The sequence below is a fragment of the Mus musculus genome, chromosome 1, assembly GCF_000001635.26.
Source record: "Mus musculus strain C57BL/6J chromosome 1, GRCm38.p6 C57BL/6J".
Classification (NCBI taxonomy): domain Eukaryota; kingdom Metazoa; phylum Chordata; class Mammalia; order Rodentia; family Muridae; genus Mus; species Mus musculus.
Genome location: NC_000067.6, coordinates 78,807,045 through 78,821,271, shown reverse-complemented (window position 1 = coordinate 78,821,271; position 14,227 = coordinate 78,807,045). Strand labels below are relative to the sequence as shown.

At 45.0% G+C, this 14,227-nt stretch overlaps 1 protein-coding gene and 1 long non-coding RNA gene across 2 annotated transcripts in view; one reads left to right on the top strand and one right to left on the bottom strand.

Annotated features, from left to right (window-relative positions):
• Gm29536 (predicted gene 29536) overlaps positions 1–14,227 on the top strand; it is a 432,889-nt gene that overhangs the window by 403,240 nt on the left and 15,422 nt on the right. The gene's annotated exons all lie outside the window — the stretch shown is intronic.
• Positions 1,240–4,361, bottom strand: Kcne4 (potassium voltage-gated channel, Isk-related subfamily, gene 4). Its single transcript, NM_021342.2, has 2 exons — positions 4,276–4,361; positions 1,240–3,661 (listed from the first exon to the last, which is right to left on the bottom strand). The coding sequence occupies exon 2, from the start codon at positions 3,633–3,635 to the stop codon at positions 3,123–3,125; it is 513 nt and encodes a 170-aa protein (NP_067317.1). The 5' UTR covers positions 3,636–3,661; positions 4,276–4,361; the 3' UTR covers positions 1,240–3,122.

Genomic DNA, 14,227 nt, shown 5'->3' with positions numbered 1-14,227 from the left:
AGGACGATCCATTTACCTCATCCTGCACCGTTCACGTGCTTTTGAAATATGTTTCTAATATCTGAGGTGCACAGGGCCAAATTCCCTTCGCAGTCTTTCACATGCATGAGTAAATCCACACAGACCAAACCCCTTGGGCCTTAGGTTCTGCTTAGAAGTTCTATTTTTTTTTCTTTTAAAGAAAACAAATATTCCATTAAAACGACACAGTGTACTCTGCATATTTTTAGGACAATTAGAGTTTAGAATTCCCTCTTCTTCCGCCCATGGCAACCAAAAGGTTTTCTTAACTATTTCCTTACCAAGAATGACAAGAAGCTGGGGTAAAGGGTTTTCTCTTATTATAAACTTTCCGTGTTGTTCGTCAGTGTTAATGGCTGGTAAATCAAGGTCCTTGCTATATTATTCCAGAAGGTTCCAGGCTCCCCTGCTCCATTACTAAGTAGATCCTTTTTAGGTAACTATTTGCAAACCTATGGAAATGTTTACTTGAAATAGAAAGAAAAAATGAAGCTCACAAGAAACAGACACACATAAAAGCAAGATTCCCCCCCCCCACACACACACACACACACACACTTTGTCTGCTTGGTTTGAAAATGGGTCACAGGTTTTGATCATTTTTCTTTAGCATTCTGACTGTGCAAATAAACTTATAAAGGAGAGGCAGCCCAGGCTCCCCAGGCTGCCCTGGCTCCCCAGGCTGCCCTGGCTCCCCAGTCTGCCCATGTTTCAGCCTTTGAGACAGAGACACAGCAAGAAGTCTAAGAGAGAGAGACCTAGAAATTATTCTTACACCATGGTGGCTGAAACAGAACTCCAGCTGTGGACTTTTGATTGCGTTCGTAAAATCTGTTCTGTTGTTCATATGACACCACCCTGCCCGTTAAGCCTGGACTGCCGGGGCCACACATGTGGATGATGTTTGCCAAGTCAGCGTGCAAATCAAATGTTTTCTTGCAACCAAATTTGGAGAGACATCTTAGCAGCACCCGCCAAGCCACCCACATTCGAGTCCAAAAGCTCCCGGGCCTTTGCAGAAGAAGGTGATGTAAGACCATCCTTAGCTTGTTTTCCAGTCCCAACAAAGTGGATCAAAGAATGGAAAAGACACTACACACCCTTTAGCAAAAGATGTGCCTTTTCGGAAGTCTGACCCCGACCCGAATAGAATACAGTGATAGCTTGCAACAGCTTAGAAACGAGAAATCATACAAATATTGAAGGATCAAAGAAATGTGGCTTCTCATATCGAAAATGTGTTTATTTAAATTAAAAAATATCGTGAAAATTACAAACCATTAAATACACCAGACAATTGTCTACAACTCAGCATACTGGAAGGAAGTATATACATCACTTTGTAACAGGCGCAGACAGACTTGCACCAAACCAGGATTAAGCAATGGAAAATGTGACAACGCACATGTCTGTCGCAGTAAAGTTTCAGAATTCAAGTGATTCCAGGCACGAGGCCAAACTTAACTTGGCTTCTTTCAACTTAAACGGCCCCCTTTGGAGTTGATCCACACTCTGAATCTTAAAGTGAACAGAGGGCCCCTTTCCGCCTCTAACATAAATTACCTTTCTATCTCTGTGTCAAAACTGATTGAAAAAAACAGCTCCTTATAGTGTTAACCCCTCATGGGGACATTAGTGACTGCTCTGTCTCCAATCCAGGGAGAGTTCAGATAAATAAAAATTAAGAAGGTTTTGCACTAGAGGCAAACTTGACCTTTGGGGAGTTTTCTGCTTCCTTCTGGTCTTCTAAGGGCACAAGAGCCTGCTGCAAAGCTCTTGAGTAGCTCCCTTTAAATTTCTCTTTCCCTCGGTTGGGTGTGTTAACATCCTCCCATCCACACGACTCTGCAGAGGAAACTATGCTGCCAGCTTCTTCAGTCGCATCCTGGGAAAGCCACAGTAAGGAAGGCCGATGATCCAGCCTCGAATTCCCCAGCTACACATATCCAAAGTCTCCAACTGTGTCTTTAAGTCAACACATCTTTCTCCAGACTAAGCGGCCAAAGGGGAAATACTTGCTCCAAACTTCCTCACACCAGGCTGTGGAGGATTTATCACACAGTACAAAGTCTAAAGATGTCCTCCCAGCCCCCTGGGGCTGCACAGCCTCAGGAGCCTCATGTAGGCAGAATCTTGTGATGACATGCCCAGAACCTCACAGTGAATGAGTGTCAGGGCTCAGACCAGGAAGCACATTGCTTGAACCCCAGCTCTGCTCGATCTCGCCTAAGTATGCCCTTCCAGGGTCCAGCTACGTGACAAAACCCCATATTATGAGGCCCACATGTGTCCTTTCTGGCCTCAGAAAACTAGGCTGGGAAAAAGAGCTGCAGCAGAGCTGTCAATGATTTGGCCTTGTATAACCCCACCATTACCCAATCTGTGAAGGTCAGGAGGACCACCATGAACAGCCATCCCGAATGCAGGCTTGGTTATGAGGAAGCTGACTGGCAAAGAAAGCCATGCTCACCTGCAATGCTGTAGAGTTCAAGCTCACAGGTGAGACAAAAGCTCAGATGAGGTCATAGCTTATACTCCCAGCTAATTCAGACATGTGTACGAATTACCTTCTCCCTTTGCATTGTGCAAACAATCTGGGTTCTCTCTTCAGCTTTCTCCCACCTCCAAGTGAAATATATAACTGTCTCTAATCGAATGCCACAGGCACACATTAAAGATACTTACAGCCCATCAGATCTAGAAGAACAAAGCTCTAGGAAAATTAGCAAATCGAAACGAGTCCTTCAGCCTGCCCTGGGCAGTTGTCAGCCCTGGGCACAGACAGATGCTGCAGAAGTTACCCAGGGCCTCCAGTGAAAAAACACCACATTATCCAGCCAGATGCTGACCACAGACCCACCACCACCCAGGCCCCAGAGTCAATGGTCATGCTGTATGTCTCTGGGACTTTTTCAGAGATGAGTCCCACAGGAACCTCAAGGACTGCAGCTGAGCCTTGTCTCTCCCTGCCCCATTTTGGAGCTTGCCCTCAGTCTGTTCAATGTGGCAGCCGCAGAGCAAAAGCGAAACCCGGCACTTGGCAAGTGTCTTCCCTCTGTCAAGTGTAGCTTACGGAGCTACCTCCTAGCACCTGGTGGGTGCTAGGAATTCTGGTGGATGTTCTCGGAAGAGCCTTCACTGCTGTCGTTGAGAGGCGTCTCGGAGGTCTCCTCCAGCTCGTCATCAGCCCCCTCCTCCTGGATGGGAAGGTGCACATCAGGAGAGGAGGACTCGGAGCTCACACTGTCCCCTTCCATCGAGCAAAGAGTGCAGGACAGTGCCGGCGCCACACTCTCCTGCAGCATATTCAGCATCATGGGCACCTGCCCTGACCTCAAGCCGGACATCATAGGTAGCGGCTTCATAGCCTCCCCCCACAGCCTCTCCTCGTCTTTGTACAACAGCAGAAGGCTGGACTTCTTCTCCCGCCTCTTGGATTTCATGTAGCCCAGCATGATTCCGATCAGGAAAACGCCATAGAAGGACATAACGACCAAAATATAGAAGTATTCATTGCCATTACCACTGCTGTTACTAGGCACATGGGACTCGAGGGGGCTGCTGGAGGCTGCAGCGCTGGGGTATGTGCTGTTCAGAGGCTCCATCCTCAGCATTGAATTGCCGCTCACACAGCCGGGATCTGGGGAGAGAGCCGCAAGTTAAACCTTCCACCTGGATCCATGGGACAGGCAGAAGGCAAGCACATGGCTCGTGAAATTGCAATAGATCAAAATACACCTATTTTGATTAAGAACAGGAATGAAAGAAAGAGCTGAACGTAAGGCATCTCACCAAGCAGTCAACGGGTTAGCTCAGAGAGCTTGGAGCAAGTAAGAGAAATTAGGGGAGGGAAAGGAGGAAAAAATGAGAAAAATGTTCACCAGATAGAAAAATCGGTGATAGACAGACAGGTGATCGATAGGTAGGTAGATAGATAGATAGATAGATAGATAGATAGATAGATGGATGGATGGATAGATTATACACTTTATTTACATTTCAGAAAATAACTATGCATTAGCTCTATACTTTGAACATTATAGACCATATAAGGATTCATGGGGGGAAAGCATCTTAAAATTGAAAGGCATGCTTTAGCTGGCACGGCAGAAGCAAACTTTACATTTTGTTTCAAAAGCTTCAACTTCCAAAACAAAGTTTCCTTACATAAAAAAGAAAGAAAGAAAACTTTCTCTATTAATAGAACTATTCCCCCTTGCATGTCTCCGAAGACAAGGAGTCTTGCTAACTTACCAAAAGCTGACAGTTTGTCCCAAGTGTGGAACTCTTAAACGGCCAAATCTGAGGATGTTTCTCTTCTCTGTCAGGCTCTGCGCTCTGACAGCCCGGCTGCTGTCCTTGGGATATATAGTCAAGAAATGCATCGTCACGTGTTCCGGGAGGAAAATTTACAACAGAGGTTGACTGTGGCTGAGCAAGCAGCAAACTCAAAGCGCTGCAGTTCAACTCTCTGAACTCTGCAGCTGTGAAGAGAGAAGGAGGGGGGGAGTAGGAGCTCCCTGTCCCGGACCGACCAACCCAGCTCAGAGCAAGAGGCTTTGGGTGGCCAAAATCAAAGTGTGAAAAGGGGAGAAAAAAAAAGTGCTGCATTTGAACTGATACCCCAAAGCCCACTCTCACTGACTGAGTTTGTTTCCTTTTCCTTGTGGAAAGTGATTGGTTGATATGTTACTAATAGGTTTTCATGGGGAATCCAAACCATTAGAATGAAAGACAGTGGGGAGCAAAGGTAGGGTTTAGAGTCAAGAAACAGAAGTGGATGCTCACAGTCAGCTATTGGATAGATTAACAGGGCCCCCAATGGAGGAGCTAGAGAAAGTACCCAAGGAGCTAAAGGGAACTGCAACCCTATAGGTGGAACAACATTATGAACTAACCAGTACCCCGGAGCTCTTGTCTCTAGCTGCATATGTATCAAAAAAGATGGCCTAGCCGGCCGTCACTGGAAAGAGAGGCCCATTGGTCATGCAAACTTTATATGCCCCAGTACAGGGGAACTCCAGGGCCAAAAAGTGGGAGTGGGTGGATAGGGGAGTGGGGGGGAGGGTATGGGGGACTTTTGGGATAGCATTGGAAATGTAAATGAGGAAAATACCTAATAAAAAATATTTTAAAAAGAAAAAAAAAGAAACAATTGCTTCCGTGTTACGTTCTTCCACTAATTGAGTGAATTTGATAAACCCTCCCTTAACCTTCCCAGGCCTCGTATTGCTGCAGTAAAACTGTTGGCTAGTGAGGGGCAGGACTGCTCAGCAAACAGAGTTCTAAGAACTTTATGAGTTTTGGGTTTGTTTCAGCTTAACTACTTTAAAATGCAAGCTTCTACTTGCTCACATTATGCTCACAAATATTGTCCTTACAATCTCTTTTAGAATCTTTCAGATTCTGTCCAGAGATTGGTGGGCAACACTAATGCAGCAATTGAGAGGCAAATCAAGGGGAGCCTGAGCTCTGTGTCAGCTGAGCTACAAAGATAGAGTTTGTATGAAGACAAAAATCTTCAGATTCTCTTTAGTGAGCCGGACTAAGTGGAAATGTGCTGGCGAGAGCTACTGAGAGCAGGTTTTGCTCCATTCTACCTCACATGGCAGTGCCTCTGAAGCACCAGACAAGAGTGCCACACATCTCTGGGTATCTCAGACAGGTCATGGGAGAAACAGGTATTCTCAGCGAACCACCAAGCAAGGTTCAAAACAAGCTGCTATGCGTGACATGAGAAGAATCACCAAGAACTTGCTCGCTCGCTGGGCTGTTTACTCTAAAGGGCTGTCATTCTAATCCAGGGAAACTGGCAAGGAGCCTTTACATCTAGTAGCCTCTGTCCAAGGAGCCGCAGCAGGGCTGGCATGTATGACAACTTTAAAGACACCATCATTGATGGGTCTACTGACACTGAGCTGAAGGCACGGAGAAACATGTAAACTTCCCTCTGACTGCATACAGCACATACGATCCAGATGCTAGAACTGTCATTGTGAGTCTGGCTCTGTGCCTGATGTGAATTCTGACAGGCATCCTGGGAAAAAGAGTTGGACCAGTAACTTACAGCACTGGACAACACACCAGATGCTTTGGTCAGTGCTCACCCCGTAAATCTCCAGCCGGCACGGAGGGATCGGCCACTGACCCCAGCACCAAGGTTGTTCATGCCAGGAAATTTCACTCATATCAGTACATCTGGGTTCACCACTCTGCCAGTTCAAAACTCTACAGCTACATGGTAGACCTGACCTTTTCCACCCACCCACCACATAAGCACTGGCGGATGTCCAATCCACATGGGCATGCCATGGCACATCTGGAATATTAGAATAGGAAAGTACCATGAGAAGCATTCCTATTGGTACTTGCCATAGTAGTATTGCCCAGGTACCCTGAGATAGATGAGATTAGTCATCACTAGGGGATTGCCAGGCACTGCAAACTAGAAAAAAGAAGGTAGAGAAATGGGTCACCACATCTTAACAGGAGCTGGAGCAGGAGCTGACAGCCAGGTGTTAGAAAGCCAAGCAGCCACTGAGTGTTAAACAAAATCAATCCCAGGCCTGAGCCTATTGCCCCAAGGCACTAAAACCAAGAACAGTCCTGGCTTCTGGAACAAATCCAGAAAGGAGGCCAATGGACTAAGAAGTCAGAAGCAGAGGGAGAATCAAATCCAAGGATTTGTCACAAGCAAGCATTGTCACAAGTGTCAGAGAAAAAAGGTACCCTTGAAACCACAGACTGCCTGCTGGAGACCCTGTGACCTCTGATGCCCCCAAACTCTGCAAGTATCTTTCTGGGAAACACTGGAGGAAATCACTGAGCACTGTCAAGCAGAGACATAGCTCGGTTTATGTGTTTGGTTGTCCTGGTTGGGTACCCCGGTGATAATCTAAGGCTTCTGGAAGCTTCTCGTGCACAGCCACTTTCTGAGGCTGCTCTTTGCTTTCGAACCTCCCCTTAGACTGGGAATGAAACTGAAGATTTGGGCTTGCAAGCTCCTGACTCCCTCAGTCTTCCCCAGAGGCCCTCTTCACAGCAAGTCTGTAAGAAGCCTGGCTGTGAGCAATGGTGTTAATAAAGAGAGAACTGAGTGAAGTGTGTTCCGTTTGATCATGAATCAAAGGGTGGGGTTTGTGTGTGTGTGTGTGTGTGTGTATGTGTGTGTGTGTGTGTGTGTGTGTGTGTGTGTGTGTGTGTGTGTGTGTGTAGGCCAGTGGTTGATATTGAAATGTCTTCTCCAATCACTCTCCCCTTTATTTTTTTGAGACAGGGTCTCTCAGTGGACCAAGTTTGCTGTTTTGGCCAGGCTGGCTGGGCATTGAGCCCCTGGGATCTGTCTGTCTCTGTCTCCCAAGCTCTGGGCTATTTATGTCAGTATGGGGGACCCAAATTCAGGTCTGCATGCTTTCACAGAAAGTACTTTACCCATTAAGCCATGTCCTCAGCCCAAGGTTCTAACTTTTTAATATGTGAAAGTCCACTTGCCCAAGCACTGTGTGTGGAAAAGACTCTGCTTCAAGCCTCTCCAGCACCGAAGTCAGGCAGCTCACAGTCACCTGTGGCTTCAACTCCAACAGATCTGACACCTCCTCCTGGATTCTGTGAGCACTGGCCCATAGCCGTAGAAAAATAGACATAATTAAAAATTTAGGAAAAAAAATCTTTAAAAAATAATCGATTAGCCATATATGCCCAGGTCTATTTCTCAACTGTTTATTCTAACAGTTTTGATTAAACCACTTTAAATTGGCATTTTAAATAAGTGCAAGATATGCTGCAGTTGCTATGTAGCTGGATTAGTCCCTAGTACTCAGGAAACAGAGGCAGGACCTCAGCAAACACAAGGCCAGCCTGGTCTACAAAGTGAGTTTCAGGCCAGCTAGAACTACATGGTAAGACCCCTTAAAATAAATTACCTGGGTGGGTGTCTATGCTGTACCAAGCTCACATCAATCCAGTGAATTATTATAACCATTTCATTAAAAAGGACATTGAAAAACCAAGGTGTCTGCAAGTTTCCCAAAGCCATGGTGTCAGTGATAAAATCAAGAGAGTGTGTGTGTGTCTGTCTGTCTGTCTATCTGTCTATATGTGTATATGTGTATATGAATACAAATAAGACTGTGTATGTGTATATGTGTATGTCTGTCTATATGTGTATATGAATGTGCATGTGTGTTTATGCATGTGGTGATTAGAATGCCATGTTGTGTGTCCTCCTCAACTGTCCTCCACCTTATAAGCTTTGTCAGTGAACCTTGACCTAATGGATTGAGAGATTCTCCTGTCTCACCCTCCCCAGCTTTGAGTTCCAGATGTGAGCCGTGGCATCCAGCATTCTACACGAATGCTGAGAATCAACTCCGGCCCTCCTGCTTGAGAGGTGAGCACTTGCCAATGGAACTCTCTCTTCTTGTAGAATCAGGCCTGAGGAACACCAAGGCCTGTTTGCCTCTACTCTCCTTTCTCTCGCTGAAGAGAAAACAAAAAGTATTTCAGAGAGAGTAGAAAATGAGCGTTCAGTATTTAGTCTCTGGGGTCTTTATAAGCCTAAATACTCAGACATAACCATAAGCATTACATTACAAACTGTTTTTTTTCTCTTGAATTTCATGCTACTCTCAGCATTAGAAGTTGTACCTCCTTAGAATATTCTCGAAAGAATATCAGTGAAGCAGTAATCCCCTTGTCCTATATCCGTGTGACCCTGAGGACAACTGTTTCCCTTTAGCCTACATACACAGCTTGTCTGTGGTCTGTGTTTTGATGTGGTGTGTTCTTTTCTCTCTTTTCTCTCCCCCCTGACTCATCCTGACACACACTTTCTCTAGAGCTTTGAGCATTTGAGGACTTTCATTTCCTGGTGACGTCATTTTCACCAAATGACCCAAGAGTCCTGGCCACACATCTCTGAAATTATGTTAACAGCTCCTGTTACTAAACAAAGTCCATGCTGGGATAAGAGCAGAACCATGAATCTCATCGGATTAAACATCAGCACAGAGGGCAGAGATCTGACCCAGCTCGTTCTCGCCCGTGCTACGTGACTGGCTCCATTGCATAATTTCTCTGTTTTCGCTTTAGCCACCCGCAAGCATGTCAAGAGGCAGGCATGCCAAGAAAAGGATCGTAAATTGTGCCAAGATCCTCAGAAGGGTCCCATGTTCCACCAGGCTGTCGCACTCCTGAGCAGGCTGGGCTGCAGATCTGACAGAGCTCTGCAGAACAGAATGCCCTGTGCCTGCCACTGCTTCTGCTCTTCCAGAAACTCTTTCTGTGAAGCTGTATCTGGGAATGCTAGGGGTGGGTCATCCCTTAGTCACCCTCCCTGGATGCATAGTTCCTAACATTCCGAGCCTTGGAATAAGACAGGGACAGGACTGGGTATCTGCCAGGTATGTAGTATGACCTCCTGGCTCTCCTCTAACAACAGCTATCTATGCTCAGGAGAATGATGCTATGACCAGGGCATCTTAGACATCATCCAAACATGGATAGGAGGGAAGAACCCACAACTCATGGATGGCAGTTTAAAGCTATTAGTAGCTCATACTTAGTATTTATTTTTCAAACTTTGCCTGGTATGTACTTAACAAATACTTGGATAATACCTACAATGTACCAGGAATTGCTCTAAGCACTTCTTAAATGTTATCCTATTTAAGCTTCATGAAAACCCTTTAAGGTGGGACTGGAAAGATGGCTTGGTGGTTAAGAGAACTGACTGTTCTTGAAGAAGAATCAAGTTCAGTTCCCAGAACCTGCATCATGAGGCTCACAACTGCCCTTTACTCCAGCTGCAAGGGATCTAACACTTCTTCCAACCCTGAACACTTGCACTTATGTTCACATGCACACACACACACACACACACACGTTAAAATAAATAAAACAAATCTTAAAATAAAGCTATCAGATATTACTGAATTAACTCACCCTAGGAAGGTGTAAACAAACAACTATTATCCCCAGATAGGCAACAATGAAAGACTAAAATAGAATTGCATCGAAGTCAGCTTGGTGAGACTAAGGAGTTTATTGGTCTTTCTTGTAGAGCACAGGCAGGGGATTACTTACATGAGTGTGGGTAAACCCAAGACAGCTGTAGCACTGCAAAGTCCCACCCTATCAGAGCAAGTAAGCTTCAGCAATCCTCCTGCCTCCACACCCCACAATTCCAACAGGTGCTAGGAATCCAGACAGCCTTCAGGAAGAGCAACCAGTGCTCTTAAATCATTGAGTCATCTTCTCGATCCAGACAAGAGTGACTAGAAAAGTCATGGGGTCTGCCCCAGATTTCATCATAGGACAAGGAAATGGTGACTCCAGAGAACACGTCTGAGGAGCAGTGGGACTCAAAGCCAAGGCTGCTGTGAGTGGACACTCAGCAGGCCCGACTTCTTCATCCTAACCATTATGTGTGTCACAGCTTGGACTGGTACCAAACACATAGAGTGTATGTCCTCCTACCATCAGAAACAATGAAGAAAAATACAAAAAGACAGTTCATGGAAGCCTTATGCCTTATCTAACTTAAATTTAAACTTGAAGACTGAAAACTATTGCTAGCTGTTTCATTCTCAGCACCTAGAGTGTCACCTGGCCCACAGTGAACTAAAGAATTATTTGTTAGCTGAATAAGAAAAGAAATGTGCTAGAAGTTCTCATAGTTTCTTAGTTGATTTTTTACAAGAGGCTAATAAAGACAATGAATACACACACATACACACATGTACCATGAAGCTTAAAGGGTAGCATATCCTGATCACACAGCAGGAAGCCATGGAAATGGGATCAGATGTCCCATCTCCTACCAAAAGGCTGTCAGACACACCAGACACACCCCTTTCTGGTACACACAGTGCTCAAAGGTTGTTGGTCACTTCCTCTGGTCCCAACTAATGAAGAGGTCAGGCTGGAGAGAGGATCCTGATGAGGAGCTTCAAGGATCCCAGCTAAGAACTTTTTTTTCTAATGTTTGGAAGCTTTTAAAAGATTTCTTAAAAACGTTCTAAGTATCAGATAATTGCACGGGAACCAAATCAAAACCAAGATCCATTTGGCTCTGATTGTTGCATTTTCCTAAAGTGTCTTGCTCTGAGAAGGGACTCTGGATTTAAGAGCTTTGCACAACTTGAGCTGGGCTTCTGCAAAACAGACTAAACTATGGCTAGCAGGAAGTGGGGATCTCCCTTCCTCCAGGAATCCGCTTCCTGTTGCAGCCAGTTCCCATCACCTTTCTCCATCCAGTGACTCCAGAGACAGCTGAGGAGACTCAACACGTGGGCCAGCCCAAGGCAAGCAGGCCATGAAAGAACGCTGGGATTTTTTTCTTGTCTTTTGAAGATACACACACACACACACACACACACACACACACACACACATGGGAGAGAAAGAGAGAGACAGATACACACATATACATACACACAAATGCACACATACATTTATGTGCACACATGCATACAACACAAATAATACATACATACATATGTACACATACATGCACACATGAGCATACACATATACATGCACACAAATACATACATACATTCATGTGCACAAATGCATACAGACACACAGACACACACAAGCATGCAAATGTACACAGAAAGCAAATGTCAGTCACTGAGCTATACTGATAGTCCCAAGAGCCTCCACATGTGTATTTTCCAATCATCCTAACAGAAAGAATGGAGTCCTCCTCCAGGAAGCTCACCATGGAGAATCATCCAGTCTGTCTTAACCTGTCAAATCACCCTGGGACCTGCTCATGCCAAAGGTGAATCTTCAGGCAAGGAAATAACTGTGAAACATCATATATACTAGGAAAAGGAGGAGCAGGGGAGACAAAGTGTGTAGCAGAGACTGAAGGAAAGGCCAAGCAGAGATTGCCACACCTGGGGATCCATTCCATATATAGTCTTCAGTGACCAATCATGGACACTATTGCAGATGCCCAGAAGTGCTTGCTGATGGGAGCCTTATATAGCTATTTCCTGAAAGGCTCTGCCAGTGCCTGACAAATACAGGATGCTTGTAGCCAACCATTGGACTGAGCACTGGGATCCCAGTGCAGTAGGTAGAGAAAGGACTGAAGGAGCTGAAGGGATTTGCAACCAACCAGACCCCCCCAGATCTTTCAGAGACTAAACCACCAACCAAAGAGTGCACATTGAGAGACTGTGTATGTGGCAGAGGATGACCTTGTTGGACATCAGTAGGAGGAACAGCCCTTGGTCCTGTTTCAATTCCCCAATGTAGGGGAATGCCAGAATGGGAAGGTGGGAGTGGGTGGGTGGGTGGGTGGGTGGGTGGATGGGGGAGCACCCTCATAAAGGCAAGGGGACAGGGATGGGATAGGGTGTTTCCAGAGGGGAGACCTGGAAAGGGGATAACATTTAAAATGGAAGTAAAGAAAATATCCAAAAAAGAAAGAAAGAAAGAAAGAAAGAAAGAAAGAAGGGAGGGAGGGAGGGAAAGGAAAGGAAAGGAAAGGAAAGGAAAGGAAAGGAAAGGAAAGGAAAGGAAAGGAAAGGAAAGGAAAGGAAAGGAAAGGAAAGGAAAGGAAAGGAAAGGAAAGGAAAGGAAAGGAAAAAACGAAAAGGAAAAAAAGAAGAGAAAGGAAGGAAGAAAGAAAGTTAGTTATGGCCAATAGCTAGAGAAAAAACACATTCTGACCTCAAGAAATCATCCGCCAGGCATGGTGGCACACGCTTTTAATCCCAGCACTTGGGAGGCAGAGGCAGGCAGATTTCTGAGTTTGAGGCCAGCCTGGTCTACAGAGTGAGCTCCAGGACAACCAGAACTATACAGAGAAACCCTGTCTCGAAAAAAAAAAGAAAGAAAGAAAGGAAGGAAGAGAGAGAGAGAGAGAGAGAGAGAGAGAGAGAGAGAGAGAGAGAGAGAGAGAGGGAGGGAGGGATCATCCTTCGCAGCACACATACAGGAAAATGATATCAGAGATGCTGATGTAGCACAGGCAGTGAGAGGGTGAGCAGAGATGAATGCACCCCAGCTCTGCCAGGATCTCCCAAAGATTGAAGAAGACACATATAGTGCTGTCACCAGCCAGTAGTCAGGTAAACTCAGAGCTCAGTGTCTCAGGGTTAATATTCTCCAATTCCATCCAAACCCACTTGCTCCTTGCACTGTGCTTCACTGTGCATGGCAGCTATATTTGTTTGATCTGTACCTGTTCGTCCACTGATTGACAGATTCACTAATTCAAATAAGTATCTGTCTTAAGACCTAAGCCAACAGAGAGCTTCCAAACTTAAATGGTCAGAACAACACAATGAAGACAGAAAGGAAAATAACCCATAAGCAAATAATAATAATAATAATAATAATAATAATAATAATAATAATAATAATAATAATAATAAATAAAATAAATAAAAATGTTTTAAAACTGGAAATGTCACAGAACACAAGCTTGGGACTTTATCAGATCTTAGCTTCATGGCTGAAGAGTCACTTTTGGTTTCCTCTTTCAACTGGGAAAGACATGTTGTCTGCAATGGATCACACTCTAAGTGTGTACTATAGGCCTGTGTCTGCTTGGAGCAGGGTCACAGGAAACTCCTCAAGCATCAGTGATAGTCATGGCAGTCACCAGGATCAGTCTATATGACTAACAGCCTGGAGGAAGCCTGGGTGTTTAAGGAAACTCTTCTGGGAAGGGAGGGAGGAAGGGGGAGAGAGAGAGAGAGAGAGAGAAAGAGAGAGAGAGAGAGAGAGAGAGAGGGAGAAGGAGAGAGAGAGGGAGAGAGAGAGAATTTTGTATGTGTGTGTCTCTATGTTTATCTCTGTGTGTGTCTGCCTGTCTGTCTGTCTGTTTTAAAAAAAAGAAAAATATGTCAGGCTTGCACATAACTATAATCCTTAACCTCAGAAGTTGGGAACTGCTGAGTCAAAAATCCAACATCATTCTGAGCTGCATATGAGTTCAAAAAAGATGATCCAAAAAAAACAAAACAACAACAAAAAAAAAAAAAAAACCTTTTTTTTAATTAATTTTTTTAATTAGGTATTTTCCTCATTTACATTTCCAATGCTATCCAAAAAGTCCCCAATACACTCCCCCCCCACTCCCCTACCCACCCACTCCCACTTTTTGGTGCTGGCGTTCCCCTGTATTGGGGCATATAAAGTTTGCAAGTCCAATGGGCCTTTCTTTGCAGTGATGGCCGACTAG

Coding starts and splice junctions, on each gene's coding strand:
- Kcne4 (NM_021342.2), bottom strand. CDS start 3,635: ATGCTGAGGATGGAGCCTCTGAACAGCACATACCCCAGCGCTGCAGCC.